This window comes from Mustelus asterias, chromosome 10 (genome assembly GCF_964213995.1).
Source record: "Mustelus asterias chromosome 10, sMusAst1.hap1.1, whole genome shotgun sequence".
Taxonomy (NCBI): Eukaryota; Metazoa; Chordata; class Chondrichthyes; order Carcharhiniformes; family Triakidae; genus Mustelus; species Mustelus asterias.
In genome coordinates this window covers 78,190,847-78,209,251 of record NC_135810.1, presented here as the reverse complement: position 1 = coordinate 78,209,251, position 18,405 = coordinate 78,190,847, and the positions used below count along the sequence as shown (strand labels likewise).

The window sequence follows — 18,405 nt, the reverse complement described above, 5'->3', positions numbered from 1 at the left end:
CCCATGCCCTGAACCACTGTAGCAAGACTTCCTTACTTTTATGCTCCATCCCCCTTGCAATAAAGGCCAACTTTCCATTTGCCTTACTAATTTTTTGCTATACCTGTATTCTAACTTGTTGTGATTCAAGTACAAGGGCAAGATTCCTCCGAACTTCAAATTGATTGCCAACCTGAAAATGACTCATTCATTCTGACCCTCTGTTTTTGGTTAGTTAACCAATCCTCTATCCATGTTCATATATCACCCCCAGCACATCGACTCTTATTTTGTACAGTAACCTTTCATGAGGCACCTTATCAAATGCATTTTGGAAATCCAAATGCATTACGTCTACGGGTTCCCCTTTATCCACCATGCTTTCGGTCTTCCTCTTTTCTTGAATAGTGATATTACATTTGTGCTTTTCCAATCCACTGCGACCTTTCCAGAATCTAGGGAATTTTGGAAGATTATAACCAATGCATCCACTATTTCTACAGGCACTTCCTTGAAGACCCTCAGATGGAGGGCATCAGGTCCAGAGGACTTGTCAGCCATTAATCCCATTAATTTTCCTAGTACTTTTTCTCCAGTGATAGTGATTGTTGTAAGTTTCTCCCTCCAGTTTGCTCTCGGTTTTTCTACTATTGTGGGATGCTTTTTGTGTCTTCTACTGTGAAGATGGATACAAAATACTTGTTCAGTATCTGTGCCATTTTGTTTTTTCTCATTATTAATTCCTCAGTCTCGCCCTCAAAGGAACAAATGTTCACTGTCACTGCTCCTTTCCTTTTTACACATTTTTAGTAGCCATTACTCTATGTTTTTATGTTCATTGATAGCTTCCTACCATACTCCAATTTCTCCCTCTTTATTAGATTTTTGTCATTCTTTGATGTATTTTAAATATTTCTCAAACTTCTTGTCGACCACTAATTATTGGAGTATTGTTCATCTCTTCTTTCAACCTGATACCTTCCTTAACTCCCTTAGTTAGCCACAGATGGTACATTCTTCTCAAATTCTTCCTTCTCAATGGAATATATTTGTGCTGAGAGTTATGAAATATCTCCTTAAATGGCTGCCACTAATTTTCTACCGTCTTACTTTTTAACTCACACTCCATTCGGACTGCGCTCTAGGCTGCCTCTTCAAGAAGTTGTGTGAATGTGTTGTTATGTCTAGTTTAGAAAGATTTTATTCTACCAATTAGATTTGAAGTTAAAGGGGGAATTTAAAATTCCCCTGCTCGACAGATTCTGGGTGAAATGGGCTTTATGATCAAGCAGCTCTATTTGCAGCCAGATTCCTGTCCTGTAGTGATCATTAAAACCTGCTAGGGAAGAAGCAGAGGTCCTGAAAGGTAAGATCTAAACAACAGTCTTTGTAGGGCGAGGGGAACTGGAATACTGCTCCAGGCCCCCTAAGGAAAGCTTGTTCTCTCTGCTACCCTAGTCACCCTCCCTTCCCACCACTAAAATCTTGCTGAAGCAGCCCCTGTTTGGATATATTCATGGACATTTCAACTCTAATGATCTCACCCTGCTAAAATAGACTTTCTTTTCTATCCATCTCCAACTTTTTAAAGTCAATAGATTAAAGCATTCAGAGAAACTGAAAAAATGCACCTCATCTCTTAATGCCCTTATGATTTTTCTGCTGGACTGTCAACCATGTCTGGGAGATTAATGTTTAATTCCTGGACTCTCCAAGATTCCTGTAGTGTTACCAACCCCAACTATCACTTACCTGAGTTGTGAGAGGGGCTGGAGAGGGTTCTCTGAGCCACCCAAACTTTGCTTGCTCGCAGCCAAGCTTTCTACTCATGCTGGCTTTCTGCTGGAGAGTTCAAATTCTCTCTTAGGTTTGTGAGGACTAACTGGCTCCGTGGGGCCCCATTCCGGCCATTTGACCTCAGGATGTTGATATGTTAAGAACGTAGTTTGATGATAGATATATTTAAAAACACATCTTTCAGCAACCTCCTTCAGTAATAATAGTTGATCTATTTGATGTGATTAGATAAATTGAGTTTGTTACCCATATGCCACATTGAGCAATCACCACCTTTCACATAACTTAGCAACAATATATTACTTGGTAAAATATATGTAACATTGTAAAAGAAAGTAAATATGTACAATAAATAAATTGAAGACTTGTAGGTTTAACGCATGCTCACTTCACGCCGAAATACACCATGATAAATATTCCGAGTAAACATGGAACTTGCTGATAGGATGGAAGAGTCAGCTGATGACATCACTGCAGCAGAGACAGCTCCAAGGCCAAAAAATGCAATGTAACTTGGACAAAGGTACCGTAGTATAATAGGCAAAATCATCTGAGTCTCATTCCTGCCCATAGGATCTGGAAGACCATAGTCAGTCTGATTCCAGTCTGTAAAAAAATCAAATGTAACCCTTAGACAGCTAACAAATAGAATCACAAAGGCAAAATACTGCGGATGCTGGAATCTGAAACAAAAACAGAAAATGCTGGAAAAACTCAGCAGCTCTGACAGCATCTGTGGAGAGAGAATAGAGCCACTGGCCGAAATTCTCCCCAAAAATTTCTAAGTGTCAAATTTGTGTGAAAATTGGAATAAATTGCGCTAGTTTTCCCAGCGTGTTTCCCGAAATGAATCTCCCACACTCTGCACTGCAGAGGCCACTAGCGTGATTATCATTAAAAACCAGGGGATGGAGTCTATTCCCGCTGAAGAGGCTGAAATCAACGCGATGAGCGGGACCCCACGCATTGCACATCTCTGGGAGATTGCTAAAAAAAACCTCCCAGCATTGAGGTCGCTGCTCTCAACCCCCCACAGACTTGTTGGTCTCACCACCGCACCCGCCCGCCCGCCCCCCCCCCCCACCCCCATACCCCACCCTCGCCCACCCACCCGCACACTGCTGGCCTCTCAGGCCCCCCGTCCCGCCAGTGACCAGGACATTGTTGGCATCCATCCCCCCAGTGCCCCCCCCCCCCCCCCCCCCCCCCACCCCACTTCACACAAACTGGCCTCATTGCTGCCTTGGACACAAATAGCGCTATGCTGCCATGCACACCCCCATGTCTTCGAGCATTCCCCCTTGTTGAATGAGAGTCTTGAGCATTGCACCCCCTGGACACAGCACCTTGTTGAATGAGAGCCAATCAGCACCTTGGGAGATGGCTCACCCTCTATTGAAACCAGGTTCCCTTTACATTTCTCACAAGAATCTTTTACTAACGGGCCCACAACTGGCCCAAACTGGCTGCACCTGCACTCCCGTAATAATGATGTGGAGATGCCGGCGTTGGACTGGGGTAAACACAGTAAGAAGTTTAACAACACCAGGTTAAAGTCCAACAGGTTTATTTGGTAGCAAAAGCCACACAAGCTTTCGAGGCTCTGAGCCCCTTCTTCAGGTGAGTGGGAATTCTGTTCACAAACAGAACTTATAAGACACAGACTCAATTTACATGAATAATGGTTGGAATGCGAATACTTACAACTAATCCAGTCTGGATTAGTTGTAAGTATTCGCATTCCAACCATTATTCATGTAAATTGAGTCTGTGTCTTATAAGTTCTGTTTGTGAACAGAATTCCCACTCACCTGAAGAAGGGGCTCAGAGCCTCGAAAGCTTGTGTGGCTTTTGCTACCAAATAAACCTGTTGGACTTTAACCTGGTGTTGTTAAACTTCTTACTCCCGTAATAAGGCAGAGCTGCATATAAGCTGCAATAATGGAGACACAGCCAGTCACACCAGGAAGATGGCTGGAAAGAAACCTGCCGGGAGGTTCTCTGAGGCTGACCAGGCCTGCTTGCTGGGTGCAGCGGGGGAGAGGCACCAGCTGCTCATCTCCATTCAGGACCGTCGCCCAAGGGGTCGTGCTGCAAATGCATTGTGGGAGGGGTGGTGGCAGCTACAGTTAATGTCAGAACCTTGACACCTCAGTCCAGAGAACTGTGTCAGAAGAAACTGAATGACCTTCTTCGGGCAGCAAGGGTGAGTGTGCATTCCATTCTGAAATCTGTCCCCCCCACCCCCCATTCCGCACCTGCCAGCGGTGACCCTTTTTTCCGAAACAACCAATACAAGCTTCAAAACTCAGGCACACATTGCACCCCATGCATTTCAAAATATCTAATGCTTTCAATCCCTCTTATTTCCCCACAGGAGAAAAGCGCGCATAACCGGAGAGAGAGGGCACAGACTGGTGAAGGTGTGTCCGAGCTGTGGCACCTGACGGTCTGTGAGCAGCGTGCCCTGGAGCTGGCAGGGGGAGAATCAACACTTAGAATAGTAACCAACCGGAACGTGCTGGAAAAACCCAGCAGGATCGGCAGCTTCTGTGGAAAGAGAAACAGAGCTAATCTTACGAGTCTAATGACTCTTCTTTTGGACGCTTAATTAATGAACACGCACTTGGATAATTTTGCTGTCTGTAAACATCTAACTATATATTGAAATGTTTTAGGCTGGTTAGACATTAACTAATTCTTATATAGATTAAAACAGTTTGACATTACCAGTTGATGCTCCTATTGCACCAAGGATTACAGATGGAATAGCCAGTATTAAAGTGCTCAAAGCAGCCACAAAGGAGATTATTTGTGCTTGAGCAGCTGTGGAGGTAGAAAGCACCCTCTGAAAGTATGCCTGCCAAGGAATTCCTCCTAAAATCTGGAAAAACAAAAAATAATTAGCTGCTCAGACTTAGATATTGCTTCATGCTACATTCTGTGTGTCCATGATACAGAAATATATGATGCGTGAGTATTTTTATTAATTTTAAAAGAAGAATGGTATTTATATAATGCATGATTTTGGTTTGTCGTGTTGATGTAAAGAGAAAATTCTATGGCCCCTTCAGATTTGGAGCACCCTCCTCTCTGGATCCCTGGGAGCTCCATTCCACTTCCCCCCCTGGCCTACCCTCCTGACACTGAGAGATCAACCTCCACCCCCTTCAACCACCCGGTCATCTGCTACTTTGTTGCCCCTGGGACACCTGGTACTTCCCTCAAGCATGGTCCCAGGACCTCTTCTGGTCACTACAGCGCTCTGCCTGGAGGATCTGGACAGCTGCAAGCCAATCTGATGTTAATTTTAATACTAAATAAAACAACTGGGATGAAGTCCCAGAGCACAGAGGCAGACCCTTTAACCATCCCACTTCAGCACTCTACAGCCCCTAGAGCCATAGAGTCATAGAGGTTTACAGCATGGAAACAGGCCCTTCGGCCCAACTTGTTCGTGTCGCCCAGTTTTTACCATTAAGCTAATCCCAATTGCCTACGTTTGGCCCATAGCCCTTTATACCCATCTTACCCATGTAACTGTCTAAATGCTTTTTAAAAGACAAAATTGTACCCGTCTCTACTACTACCTCTGATAGCTTGTTCTAGACACTCACCACCCTCTGTGTGAAGAAATTGCCCCTCTGGACCCTTTTATATCTCTCCCCTCACATGAAACCTATGCCCTCTAGTTTTAGACTCCCCTCCCTTTGGGAAAAGATGTTGACTATCTAGCTGATCTGTGCCCCACGTAATTTTCTAAACCTCCATAAGATCACCCCTAAGCCACCTACGCTCCAGGGAAAAAAGTCCCAGTCTATCCAGCCTCTCCTTATAACTCAAACCAACAAGTCTCGGTAGCATCGCAGTAAATCTTTTCTGCACTCTTTCTAGTTTAATAATATCCTTTCTATAATAGGATGACCAGAACTGTACACAGTATTCCAAGTGTGGCCTTACCAATGTCTTGCACAACTTCAACAAGACATCCCAACTCCTGTATTCAATGTTCTGATCAATGAAACCAAGCATGCCGAATGCCTTCTTCACCAACTTGTTCACCTGTGACTCCACATTCAAGGAGCTATGAACCTGTACCCCTAGATCTCTTTATTCTACAGCTCTCCCCCATGCCCTACCATTAACTGAGTAAGTCCTGCTCTCGTTCGGTCTACCAAAAACGCATCAGTTCGCATTTATCTAAATTAAACTCCACCTGCCATTCATCAGCCCACTGGCCCAATTGATCCCGTTGCAATCCTAGATAACCTCTTCACTGTCCACTATGCCAGCAACCTTGGTGACATCTGCAATCTCACTAACCATGCCTCCTAAATTTTCATCCAAATCATTCTCACCCAGCACCAATCCCTGATGCACCCCGCTGGTCAAAGGCCTCCAGTTTGAAAAGCAACCCTCTACAACCACCCTCTTTTTTCTGTTACCCAATTTTGTATCCAATTGACCTCCTCACCCTGGATCCCGTGAGATTTAACCTTATGTAATAAGGTGCCATGTGGCACCTTGCTAAAGTCCATGTAGACAACATCAACTGCACAGTCCACATCTACCTCCTTGATTACCCCTTATAAAAACTCAATCAAACTTGTGAGCCATGATTTTCCACTCACAAAGCCATGCTGACTGTCCCTGTGGCTGCTTCCAACCTGTTTCCCAGGAGTGGCAGACCTGATTCCAGTTAGCACCCGACCATGCCTCCCCCTCACCACCCCAAGGACCCCCCCCCTCACCACCCCAACACCGCCCCCCCCCCCCCCCACCCCACCCAGAGAATGATGTATTCTACATCTACTGGTTTCCCTTTATCTGACCTATTAGTTACATCCTCAATAAAACACTTGTAAATTTGACAAACATGATTTCTTTTATGTAAAACCATGTTGACTTTGTCACATCATACCATGATTTTCTAAGTGCTTTATTAAAATGTTTTTATTAATGGATTCCAGTACTTTCCTGATGGTTAATAGCAAGCTAACTGACATATAGTTTTCTGTTTCCTCACCCCCTCCTTTTTTAAATCAATTGGAACTATTCTAGGATGATTTAAAGTTGAATGTTTATTCATTAGTGTCACAAGAAGGCATCCATTAACACTGCAATAAAGTTACTGTGAAAATCCCCTAGTCGCCACACTCCGGTGCCTGTTCGGGTACGCTGAGGGAGAATTTAGCATGGCCAATGCACCTAACCAGCATGACTTTTGGACTATGGGAGGAAACCAGAGTACATGGAGGAAACCTACGCAGGCACGGGGAGAACGTGCAGACTCCACACAGACAGTGACCCAAGCCGGGAATAAAACCTGGGTCCCTGGCACTGTGAGACAGCAGTGCTAACCACTGTGTCACCCTTAAGAATTGAGAGAATTTTGTAAAATCATAACCAGGACATCTATAGCTATCACTTTTAGCACTCTAGAGTGTAAGCTATCAGGTCCGGGATATTGTTTTTTAGACCCTCACGTGTTTTGAATATGTTTTCTCTGCTGATTTAATTACCTCAAGTTCCTCTCTCTTATTACCTCCATTGTGGTATGTAATTGCTGTCTTCTCTTGTACGTTAACTGTAAATCAGTTGTGTTTAATAACATGCAGTGGAGAGCATTAATAGGGGTTTCACTTAAGTAATTTAAATAGACACTCACTGAAACCAGGGTGCACTTGAATTAGGAGTGCATGCTTGTAATGTTTTATCCTGTAAATAAATGTTAGACTGAGTAAAGATTTGCTCCAGTCCCACCCTTCACCAGTATATAACACTGCGTAGATAGACACAAAATATTTGTTCAACTTCTCTGCTATTTTTGCAATCTCCGTGATAATTTCTCTGCCTCTGAGAAATCAACATTTCCTTTAGTTCCTCCTCTTAAAATCTGCTTTATATTCCTGGCTAGCTCGCTCGCATATTCTGGTTGTTCCTTTTTATCAACCTTTTGCTTGCCCTTTGCTGGTTTCCCAAACTTTCCCAATCTTCAAGTTTGCTTCTAATCCTTGCAAAGTAACAAGCTTCTTCTTTTATCCTTACCTTACCTACTAGTAAGCCATGAGTGAATGTTTGTCACTGAGTTTTTGTTTTTAGTGGAATGTAAATTGTTTCTTTAAATGTTTCCCACTGCTCAGCAGCACTTGTGGTTTTGAGGTTGCAGCACTCACAGGAATGGGGAGGATACCTTCCCTGGAGATCCAGCTGAGGGAGCTGCAGTGAGGTGAACTCTCACAAGGATGTGAGGAAGACATGTGTGTAGGGAAGTGGCTGAGGGAGTCATCAGCTAGAGTGCATTTCCTCCAAATTGGAGATAGTGCACCAGGATATCATCACCATGGAGCATCTCAGGAGGGCAAGATTGGTGAGCAATGTACTATTCTTGCTTGCTAAGCATTCCCCTGTCCAGCACGCCATTGGTCGACACAATTGCAGCTTCATTCATTCCTCTCCCCTTGCATACCTCATATTCCCTTCTGAGCAGCTAATATCACATTCTATTGCCTTCTCACACTCATACTTCATAGGCACCCTCCACAAATGGTGTCCTTCCTTCCTTTGGATACAAGGCATTATCAGCACTCACCTTCCTGCTTCATCACCTTGCAGAAGAGAGCATATAACTTTGCAAGAGGCAGACAGCCACGATGGGGTAAGCAGGGTGATATGGATTTAGCAGGGGTGGGTCTGCAGTGACAGAAACCCTTTTGATCACTGACAGTGGGTAGCCACCTGGTTTACTGGAAAGAAGGACCAGTTCTATGATGTCAGCCTGAGACTCCTGAGACACTGGTGAACACGCATGTCGAGAGAGCAACCTATAGACCTGGTGTTAAGGATTTCACTTCAATCCAACTGGAATTCTGTGGCCACCCCTCTGCCTGATTGCTGAAGGAATGACTGCTGGTGCTGCTCCTGCTGCTGGTGTTGCTCCTGCTGCTGGTGTTGCTCCTGCTGCTGGTGTTGCTCCTGCTGCTGGTGTTGCTCCTGCTGCTGGTGTTGCTCCTGCTGCTGGTGTTGTTTGTGCTGCTGGTGTTTCTCCTGCTGTTGGTGTTGTTCCTGCTGTTGGTGTTGTTCCTGCTGTTGGTGTTGGTGTTGTTCCTGCTGTTGGTGTTGTTCCTGCTGTTGGTGTTGTTCCTGCTGTTGGTGTTGTTCCTGCTGTTGGTGTTGTTCCTGCTGTTGGTGTTGTTCCTGCTGTTGGTGTTGTTCCTGCTGTTGGTGTTGTTCCTGCTGTTGGTGTTGTTCCTGCTGTTGGTGTTGTTCCTGCTGTTGGTGTTGTTCCTGCTGTTGGTGTTCTTCCTGCTGTTGGTGTTCTTCCTGCTGCTGGTGTTCTTTCTGCTGCTGGTGTTCTTTCTGCTGCTGGTGTTACTCCTGCTGTTGGTGTTGCTCCTGCTGTTCGTGCTGCTGGCGTTGCTTGTGCTGCTGGTGTTGCCCCTGCCGCTGGTGTTGCTCCTGCTGCTGATTCGGGTCTTGCTGCTGCTAGTTCAGTTGCATTGATGAACCCCCCTGCCCTCGATCCTGAATATAGATGGACGGTGGAGCTGCATTAGTTATTTCTGTGTCATTCTGAATACTGACAGCAGGAAAATGCAGCAGAATGTGAATGAAGCCCAGACAGGGGAAGTACCATTCAGTCAGTGATAGCACCCTTTGGAAAGCAGCCTCTCGTTTCTCCATGGCTGGAGCTTCCCTGTGTATCTAATCATAAATTTACATTTTCACTGCAGAAGTTCTTTACGTCATATACTCAACTTCTTCAACCTGCTGGGCTGCAGATATATTGTGGAACTCCTGTGCTATTGGCAAAGAGGGAATCCATGTGCAAAATTGCTTCTAATTGCTGTAATATCAGTGTTGTGATATTAAAAAATAGCTATCGGTAAACTTTACACACCCTGAGGCTTCTTCATGAGACAATATACAAACTTACAACAATGGGTGGGACTTTACAGCCTCGCTTGTCCCAAAACCGTAATATCCCGCCTGAAGTCAACAGACTTTTCCATTTTCCGCCCTGTGCCCGCTCCATTCCCGTGACGGGCAGGGCGGTAAAATTCCAGCCAATATCGCAATTGGGTTTCCACCTCATCCCTGGAGATTTCCCACTGTCCTCCTTACCTCTCCTTGGTGAAACAAGTAGTGGGGGGAGGTCACATCAGGATCCCAACCCAATGTAATTTTCTGCAATTTTCCCACCATCACTGTAACCTTTCATCAGGATTATGAAACTTGAAATGTTAACTCAGTTTCTCTCTCCACAGGTGCAGTCTGACCTGCTGAGTACTTCCTGTATTTTCTAAACTTATTTCAAATATGCAATATTTTGCTTTTGTAATATCCCACATTGCGTATACTACTCCTCAATCTCAGAAATTGGACAGATGGAAATCAGGAAATCATAGCCCAGTCAACCTAAGACTTGTTGCCAAGAAATTACTGTTTATGATAGGGTGACTGAACACTTAAAAATGTTCAACTGATCAGAGGAATCCAGCATTGACTGGTAAAGGGAAGGTCACGCTTAATGAAGTTGATTGAATATTTTGATGAGGTGACTAAATTACTGGACAAGGGGATGTCCAAAGATGTTATTTATATGAACTTTCAGAAGGCATTTGATTAAGTCCCTCATAAAAGACTGTTAGCTGAAGTTAATGTTCATGGAACTGTAGGTAAATTATTGACCTGGCTGGGAGATTGGTTGAGAGGAGGGAGACAGGGAGCAGGGGTAATGGGCAGGAACTGTAAATGGCAGAATGTGAAAAGTAGTTTCCACGAGGATCTGTATTGGGGCCTCCAATAATCCCCATACTTATTAATGAATTAGATTAAAGGATACAAAGTCACATGTACACCTTCCTATAGCATAAAGATAAGCAGCACAGAGCAAAGCATAAAATTATTAAGAGATATTGATAGATTAAGTGGGCTAAACAGTGGCAAATGCATTTCAACGGAGGCAATTGTGAGATCATCCACTTTGGACCTAAAAATGATTTAAGTGGGTACTTTCTGAATGATGAAAAGCTAGGAGCAGTTGATATTCAAAGAGAGATGAGGATCCAAGTAAACAGATCATTAAATTGTAATGAATAGGCACAGAAAACTAATAAAAAGCCTAACGGAATGCTGTCCTTTATATTTAGACGGCTATAATACAACGAGTTAGAAGTCACGTTTTGGCTATACAAAAACCTGATCAGATCACCTCTAGTTCTGTTAGCAGTTCTGGGCATCCTTCCTTAGGAAGGCTACATTAGTTATGTAAGGATTGCAGCATAGATTTACTAGAATGATGCCTGCACTCAGTGGGCTAAACTATGAGGACAGGTTCTACAAACATCAGGTTTATTTCCTGGAATTGCGAAAAATATGGGGTGAGCTGATTGAAGTTTTCAAGATTTTACGTAGACAGATTGGGAAGAACTATGTATTCTAGTTGGAGAATCTAGGACCTAAGCAAAAATTGAGTCAGATCTTTTCAGAGTGAAATTAGGGAACTCTATTCTGTATATGGCAATTGATATTGGATTATTTGTCAGTTTTAAAATAGATTGATAGGTTTTTCTGATAACCAAAGTATTAAGGAAATTAAGGACAAAGGTGGGTCAATGGAGTTAATTCAGAGGTGAACCATGATCTTACTGTATCGAGAAATAGGTTTGAGGAGCTACATGGCCTACTCCTGTTCTTATGTCCCTAAGTGCTTTCTAACTGAAGTCACCATTGCAATGTAGAAAGCACTAAAATTAATTCACGCACAGCAAGGTCACAAACTGAATGTAATAATGACCAAGTAATTTGTTTTAGTGATGCGAAGGGAATATATTATCCAGAACATCAAGGAATCTTTCCTTGCTCTTCTTCAAAATAGTGCCATGAGATCTTTATCAATCAGCTGATAGGACAGATAGGGCCTTGGTTTAATATCTTACCTGAAAGGTGACCCCTCCAACCATGCAGCATTTCCACAATACTGCACAAGAGTGCCTGCTTAACATTTGTGCTCAAATCTCTGGAATGGAACTTGAAATCACAAATGTGCGTCTCAGAATTGAAAGGTGGTTGAGTTTTGTCTGGACTATCTGCAGCTTGCCTGTACAGTAATTTCGTAATGCAAATATACCAGCTTGTAACATGATTCAGCACCTACATCGCTACATGGAATTGTAAAGGCAGATGCCTAATATTGTTATGAATGCAAGGTTTTATAAGATGGTTATGTTCTAACTGTGTCGTTAGTTTAAGGTAAATGGGTAAAAAGAAGGAAGCATGTGGCATCTTCATGCTCAGTCCAGCAATAAGCCAATGTGGCTTGGTAATCATGGAGACAGCGGCCCAGGTGAAGTGTTATTGAGTTACCAAATGCCAAATCTCTGAAAACAAAGGACAGACCATCTGGCTTTGCCATGGGAATACTTACAGGCAATCTTTTTTTAAAATCCTGAACACAGGAAGAGAGAGAGAGGGGCATGGACAGCAACTGCTACAGTCAGCAGACAAAAAAAAGCTGCTTTCTCTGTAAACTACTGGACAGAGTGCAGGTGGGAAGACATTCTCTGGTCAAAGAGACAGAACCCTTGGAAGATTTATAGTAGCATGGCCAGGGGAAGGAATCACCAGAATGAACTGTGTTTGTGGAGGTTGGTTCAAAATTTCTTGGAAGACTGAGGAAAAGGACTTTCAACAGCCACTGAATCACTGAATTGTTATGGTGCAGAAAAAGGCCATTTGGCCCATCATGTCTGCACCAGCTCACCAAACAAGCATTATGACTTAGTGCCATTCCTTTTATTTTTTCCCATACCCCTGCATATTGTTTCTATTCAAGTAATCATCTAATGCCTTCTTGAATGCCTCAGTTGAACCTGCCTCTACCACATTTCCAGGCAATGCATTCCAGGCCAGAACAGTCTGACTCAGCAAAACAAGGAGAAGCAAGACCATCAGAAGTTGGGAGTAAGTTTGGACAGGTCCTGTAAGACTAGTTCTGGGGAGAGCATGCTGTAACATATAAAGGCAACATGAGGTTATCAGTCATGGTAAGAGACCAATAAGGGATATCATTACTGTGGTTCAGTGTGTTAGTTACCTATTAAGTAATGTTTATGCAATGTTGATTTTAGTTTATTTGTTACAGTAAAGATGTCAAAACTTGAAATCTTTTTGTGTGATCCTTTAGGTCAATCACTGGGAATTCAAACTTATTTTAAAAAGTTTTTAGTCCTCATGGAGAATGTGATAATGTTATAACATTAGTACATTTTTTTGCTTTACATAACCTAATGTAAGATGACATGAAGAGGAAAAAGATGAGATGAGCAAGATTTCACCACTATCCAACCAACCTAATCTTGATCAAGTCCATCATTTTTTTCTCACTCATCAGCTTGGAGAAATCCACTTGTGATATCCTAAGTGTTTTTCACTGGGTAAGATGCAAAATCTGAGGTTACTGGAGAAGTTAGAGGTGAAATTGGAATCTGATAGCACAGAGAAGAGAGCACCAAATGTCATTGGAATACAGATAGCAATTGACGAAGTGTGACGATATGTTTAGGAAGTATACAAAAAGGAATCAAAACAGTGTGGAAAAATGTATTTTCAGATATGTGTGTAGTAAAATCTCATTACAGAAGTATTTCTAATGTTTCTTTAGTGTTTTGTCTTTGAAAGGGTATTTGGTAGTCAGTTTGGAATGTGCCATTCATTTCCTCCTATGCCTCTTAATTTGACAAGTGTTTTTTTTAAGCAGATCTCTTCTGATTTGTCCCTGATGGAGTGGCATTGTATGTAGACACTGATTAATTGGTATTCTGCTCCTCTGGTGGAACCTTACCCTGAATGCCTCCGTCATTTCCTCTTCCTCCTGCTCTTGTTTATTCCTCCATCATAAGGACCTATATAGTAATGCCCATAATACACCCATGGTAAGGGTTCCATGAAAGAAAGATATGTAAGAAACTGCAATTTGTACAAAATTGTAATATTCTTGACTAATTTCAGAACTCATGGTTGAAACTTGCAGAAGTTATCCAACCCAGGGGCATCAACAGTTTATATGAGATATGAAGTGTAGCCAGTTGTGTGGGAATATGACTATATATACTACCATGCTTTGCAAGGCCAAAAGGGACTTTTCAAAGTAACCTGCTAAAATCTGGTTGCTGCTTTTCCACAGATAAACAAGAACAACTGGACTGGAAGGGGAAACAACACTTCTGAGGGCCACTGTCATAAAAGAGAGCTAAATGCAAAAGACAACCATACTAATATGAAAGCAAAATACTGCAGCTGCTAGAAATCTGAAATAATATCAGGAAGTGCTGGAAATAACTTAGCAGGTCAGGCAGTATTTGTGGGGAGAGAAACAGAGTTAAGGTTTCAAATTGAATGTAACACTTCTTCAGAACTCCAAGGAAGAGTGGTATTCATCTCAAAACATTAACTGTTATGCTGCCAGGCCTATTGAGTATTCCAAGCAATCATACTTCAGAGTTGTGATAAGTAATGACAAGGGGAAAAAAACAAGGACGGTTATAAAAGTAAGAACAGTAAAATGCAAAAATGGTAGACGGTAATCAAGGACGAGGGGCAAATAGAGCCACAGTGCAAAGAAAAGTTAAGGTGATTAAAATGGCAAAAGGGCAAGACTAAAAGTTTTGTATCTTAATGCACGGAACATTCGGAAAAGGTATGCAAACTGACGGCACAAAGCGAGGTAAATGGATATGGTTTCATGAAAGAAAGGAAGGAAGGAAAAGGTGGCAGGGTAGCACTGTTAATAAGAGATTGAATCAGGTCAGTTATGAGAGATTATCTAGGCTTGGTTGATGTCGAGTCCATTTGGGTGGAGGTAAACATCAAAGGAAGGAAGAAATTGGTAGGAGTAGTGTATGGACCTCCAAACAGTAGCTATACTGAAGGAAAGGGAAACCAGCAAATAATAATGTTAAAATAATAGAGCAATAATTATGGATGACTTTAATCTTCATGTTGATTGGGTTAATCAAGTTGGAAAGGGTAGCTATGACAACAAATTCATAGAGTTCGTTAAGTATGGTTTCTAAAGCAATATCATGGAGCCAACCAGGAAACAGGCTATCTTGGAACTGGTAATGGGTAATGATGTGGAGATGCCGGCATTGGACTGGGGTGAACACAGTAAGAAGTCTCACGACACCAGGTTAAAGTCCAACAGGTTTATTTAGTAGCAAATATTTGCTACCAAATAAACCTGTTGGACTTTAACCTGGTGTTGTGAGACTTCTTAATGGGTAATGAGGCAGGTTTAATAAATGACCTCAGAATAAAAGATTCCCTCGAAAGTAGTGAGTGTAACATGAGAGAATTTAATATTCAGTTTATGAGTGGAAACTTGGATCTGAAAAAACTGTTTAATTTAAATAAAGGGGATTACAATGAAATGAGGATTCAGTTAGCTAAAGTGGATTGGGTGGATTGATTAGCAGGAAAGGCAGACACCTAAGGAGGTAATTCATGACTCTCAGCAAAAACATATCCTCGTAAGGAGAAAAGATTCTAAGAGAGGGATAAACCAACCATGGCTAACCAAGAAAGTTAAGGAGAGTATTAAGTTGAAAGATAAAGCATATAAGGAGGCAAAAGTCAGTGATAGCCCCGAAGACTGGGATAAATTCAAAATCCAGCCAAAGAGGACTAAATAATAAAAAGAGAAATAAACCACAAGGGAAAACTAGCGAGGAATATAAAAACTGACAAGATCTTTAAATATAACAAAAGGAAGAGAGAGGTCAAAGTGAACATCGGCCCCTTAGAAAATGAATCTGGGAGACAGTTATGGGGAACAAGGAAATGGCGGAAGAGTTGAGCAGATATTTTGCAGCGAAAGATACTTTGAATATCCCATTAATATTAAAGTATAAGGGGGAGGAATTAAGTACCATCACCATCACTAGAGAAGTAGTATTAGTCAAACTAACGGGGCTAAAAGTTAAGTCCCCTGGTCCTGATGGCTTGCATCCTAGGATCCTAAAAGAAGTAACTACGGAGGTAGTGGATGCATTGGCTGTAATTTTTCAAAACTCCTTGGATTCTGGGGAACTATTGGAGGATTGGAAAATTGCCAATGTGACACTCCTATTCATAGACCGACTAGCCTAACATCTATTGTTGAAAAAATGTTGGAATCAATTATTAAGGAAATAATAGCACATTTGGAAAATCATAATCTAATCAACAGAGTCAGCATGGCTTCATAAAAGGGAAATCATGTCTGACTAATGTATTAGAATCTTTCAAGGAAATTTCAACTAGAGTGGATAGAGGGGGACCAGTAGATGTGTTTTATTTGGACTTCCAGAAGGGGTTCGACAAGATACCTCACAAAAGGTTAAGTTACAAGATAAAGGCCCATGGTATTGGAGGATAAAGAATTGGCTAATGGGCAGGAAAGAGTGAGTGGGGGTAGATGTTCTTTTTTAGGATGGTGATCTATAACCAGTGAGGCTCCACAGAGATCAGTGCTGGGCTGCAATGTGCATGACGTAGATAGATTTTTGATCAGTAAGGGAATCGAGGGTTATGGGGAAAGGGCAGATTTACCTTGTGATCTCCCCATTTGAAGCTGGACTTCCCCAACCACTGGTAAGATGCCAGTGGAGACAGCAAAGACTGTTTATTGGTCACTTAATTTGTTCAACTAAGCACAGGATGGGCTGCCTGACACCTTTCCTGCCTCTGACAATATGGCATGGTGGTGGGAAGAGTCCGGACATGCCACACAATATTTACCTGCACCATTTTGCTAGCCTTCTGGCCTCCCAGCCTGTTCCCAAAAGGCTGGTAAAATTCAACCCATCCTGCCTGCTTTGAAACAACATATAACAAGTGGGTGTCCACTTTGGATACTGTTGAGGGGAATGGCCTCTCAGGGGAAAGCAGCAACAGCCCAATTTATTGCACCACGGTTGGCTCTATTGCACAGGGGAGGAGTAAAAAGTGTGAGAGTACAGTAGTTATAGGGGTTGAATTGTAAGGGGAATAGAGAGGTGTTTCTGTGGCTATGAATGAGACTCCAGGATGGTATGTCGCTTCCCTAGTGCTAGAGTCAAGGATGTCTTGGAGCGGTTACAGGACATTCTGAAGAGAGAACGTGAACAGCCAGTGGTTGTGGTGCACATTAGTACAAACAACATAGGTTGAAAAAAAGGGATGAGGTCCTAAAAGTAGAATATAAAGAGTTAGGAAATAAGTTGAGAAGTAGGACCTTAGACTTAGACTGCAGGAATGGGTCAAGTAATGTTAAACAGATAAGCCTTAAGTCTTTGTACCTTAACACATGGAGCATTTGCAATAGCATTGATAAATTAACCACACAAATAGATATAACTTGGTACGATATAGATGGGATTGCAAAGACATAGCTGCAGGGTGTCCAGCAATAGGAAATGAACATCGACGGGTATTCAGTATTTAGGAAGAACAGACAAAGAGGAAAAGGTGGTTAAGTTGCTTTGCTGGTTAAAGAGGAAACTAAAGTAATAGTGAGGAAAGATATGGGGCGGGATTCTCTAGCCCTTCACACTAGTGGAATGCTCTGGTTATGCTGCAGTGCACGGAGATTTGGCTGGGTGCCAAATTCTCCATCCTCACTGGCAGAGGTGGCGGGACATGAATGGCTGGAGAATTCCGGCCATTAGCTCCAACAATGTGGAACCTGTATGGGCAGAGTTGAGAAACATAATGGGGCAAAAAATGTTAGTGGTGTTGTATATAGACTCCTAAACTGTAGTAGTGCTTTTGGGAATGGTGTTAAACAGGAAATTGGAGACGTATGTGAAAAAGGAATATCTGTAATTATGGGTGAATTTTATCTGCATATTGTTTGTGCAAGTCAAATTAATCACAATACCGTAGAGGAGGAATTCCTGGAGTGTATATGGAGTGCAGTTTAGAATTCAGCAAAGGTGGACCAAAGGATTGATTAAGAATGGGACGATGGGGCATGAGGGTAAGCTTGTGGGGAACATAAAAACTGACTATAAAGGTTTCTATAGGTATGTGAAGAGAAAAAGATTGGTGAAGACAAATGTAGGTCATTCCAGTCAGAAACAGGGGAATTTATAATGTGGAACAAAGAAATGACTGACCAACTGAAGGCTTTGTTTCTGTCTTCACAAAGGAGGACACAAATAAGATACGAGAAATGTTGGGGAACACAGGGTTTAGTGAGAGGAAGGACGTGCATCAGTATTAGTAGAGAAATGGTGTTGGAGAAAATGAGGGTATTAAAGGCCGATAAATATACAGGGCCTAAAATCTCCATCCCAGAGTACTTAAGGAAGTTGCCCCAGAAATAATGGATGCATTGGTAGTCATCTTCCAAGATTCTATAGACTCTAGAACAGTTCTTACAGATTGGAGGGGAGCTAATGTAACCCCACTATTTAAAAAGGGAGGCAGAGAGAAAACTGAGAATTATAGACCAGTCAGCCTGACATTGGTCGTGGGGATAATTCTAGAGTCCATTATCAAGGATTTTACAGCAGAGCGCTAAGAAAACAATGGTAGAATTGGACAGAGTCAGCGTGGATTTACGAAAGGGAAATCATGCTTCACAAATATACTGGAATTCTTTGA

The 18,405-nt window shown here is 42.4% G+C and overlaps 1 protein-coding gene across 1 annotated transcript in view; it reads right to left on the bottom strand.

Annotated features, from left to right (window-relative positions):
* The window catches only part of LOC144499458 (high-affinity choline transporter 1-like), a 102,265-nt gene that overhangs the window by 9,390 nt on the left and 74,470 nt on the right, over positions 1-18,405 (bottom strand). The window contains exons 6-7 of the mRNA XM_078221445.1: positions 4,507-4,660; positions 2,165-2,382 (exon numbers count right to left, since the gene is read on the bottom strand). Of these exons, the coding sequence (XP_078077571.1) occupies positions 2,165-2,382; positions 4,507-4,660 (372 nt within the window). The remainder of the gene's footprint in view (positions 1-2,164; positions 2,383-4,506; positions 4,661-18,405) is intronic.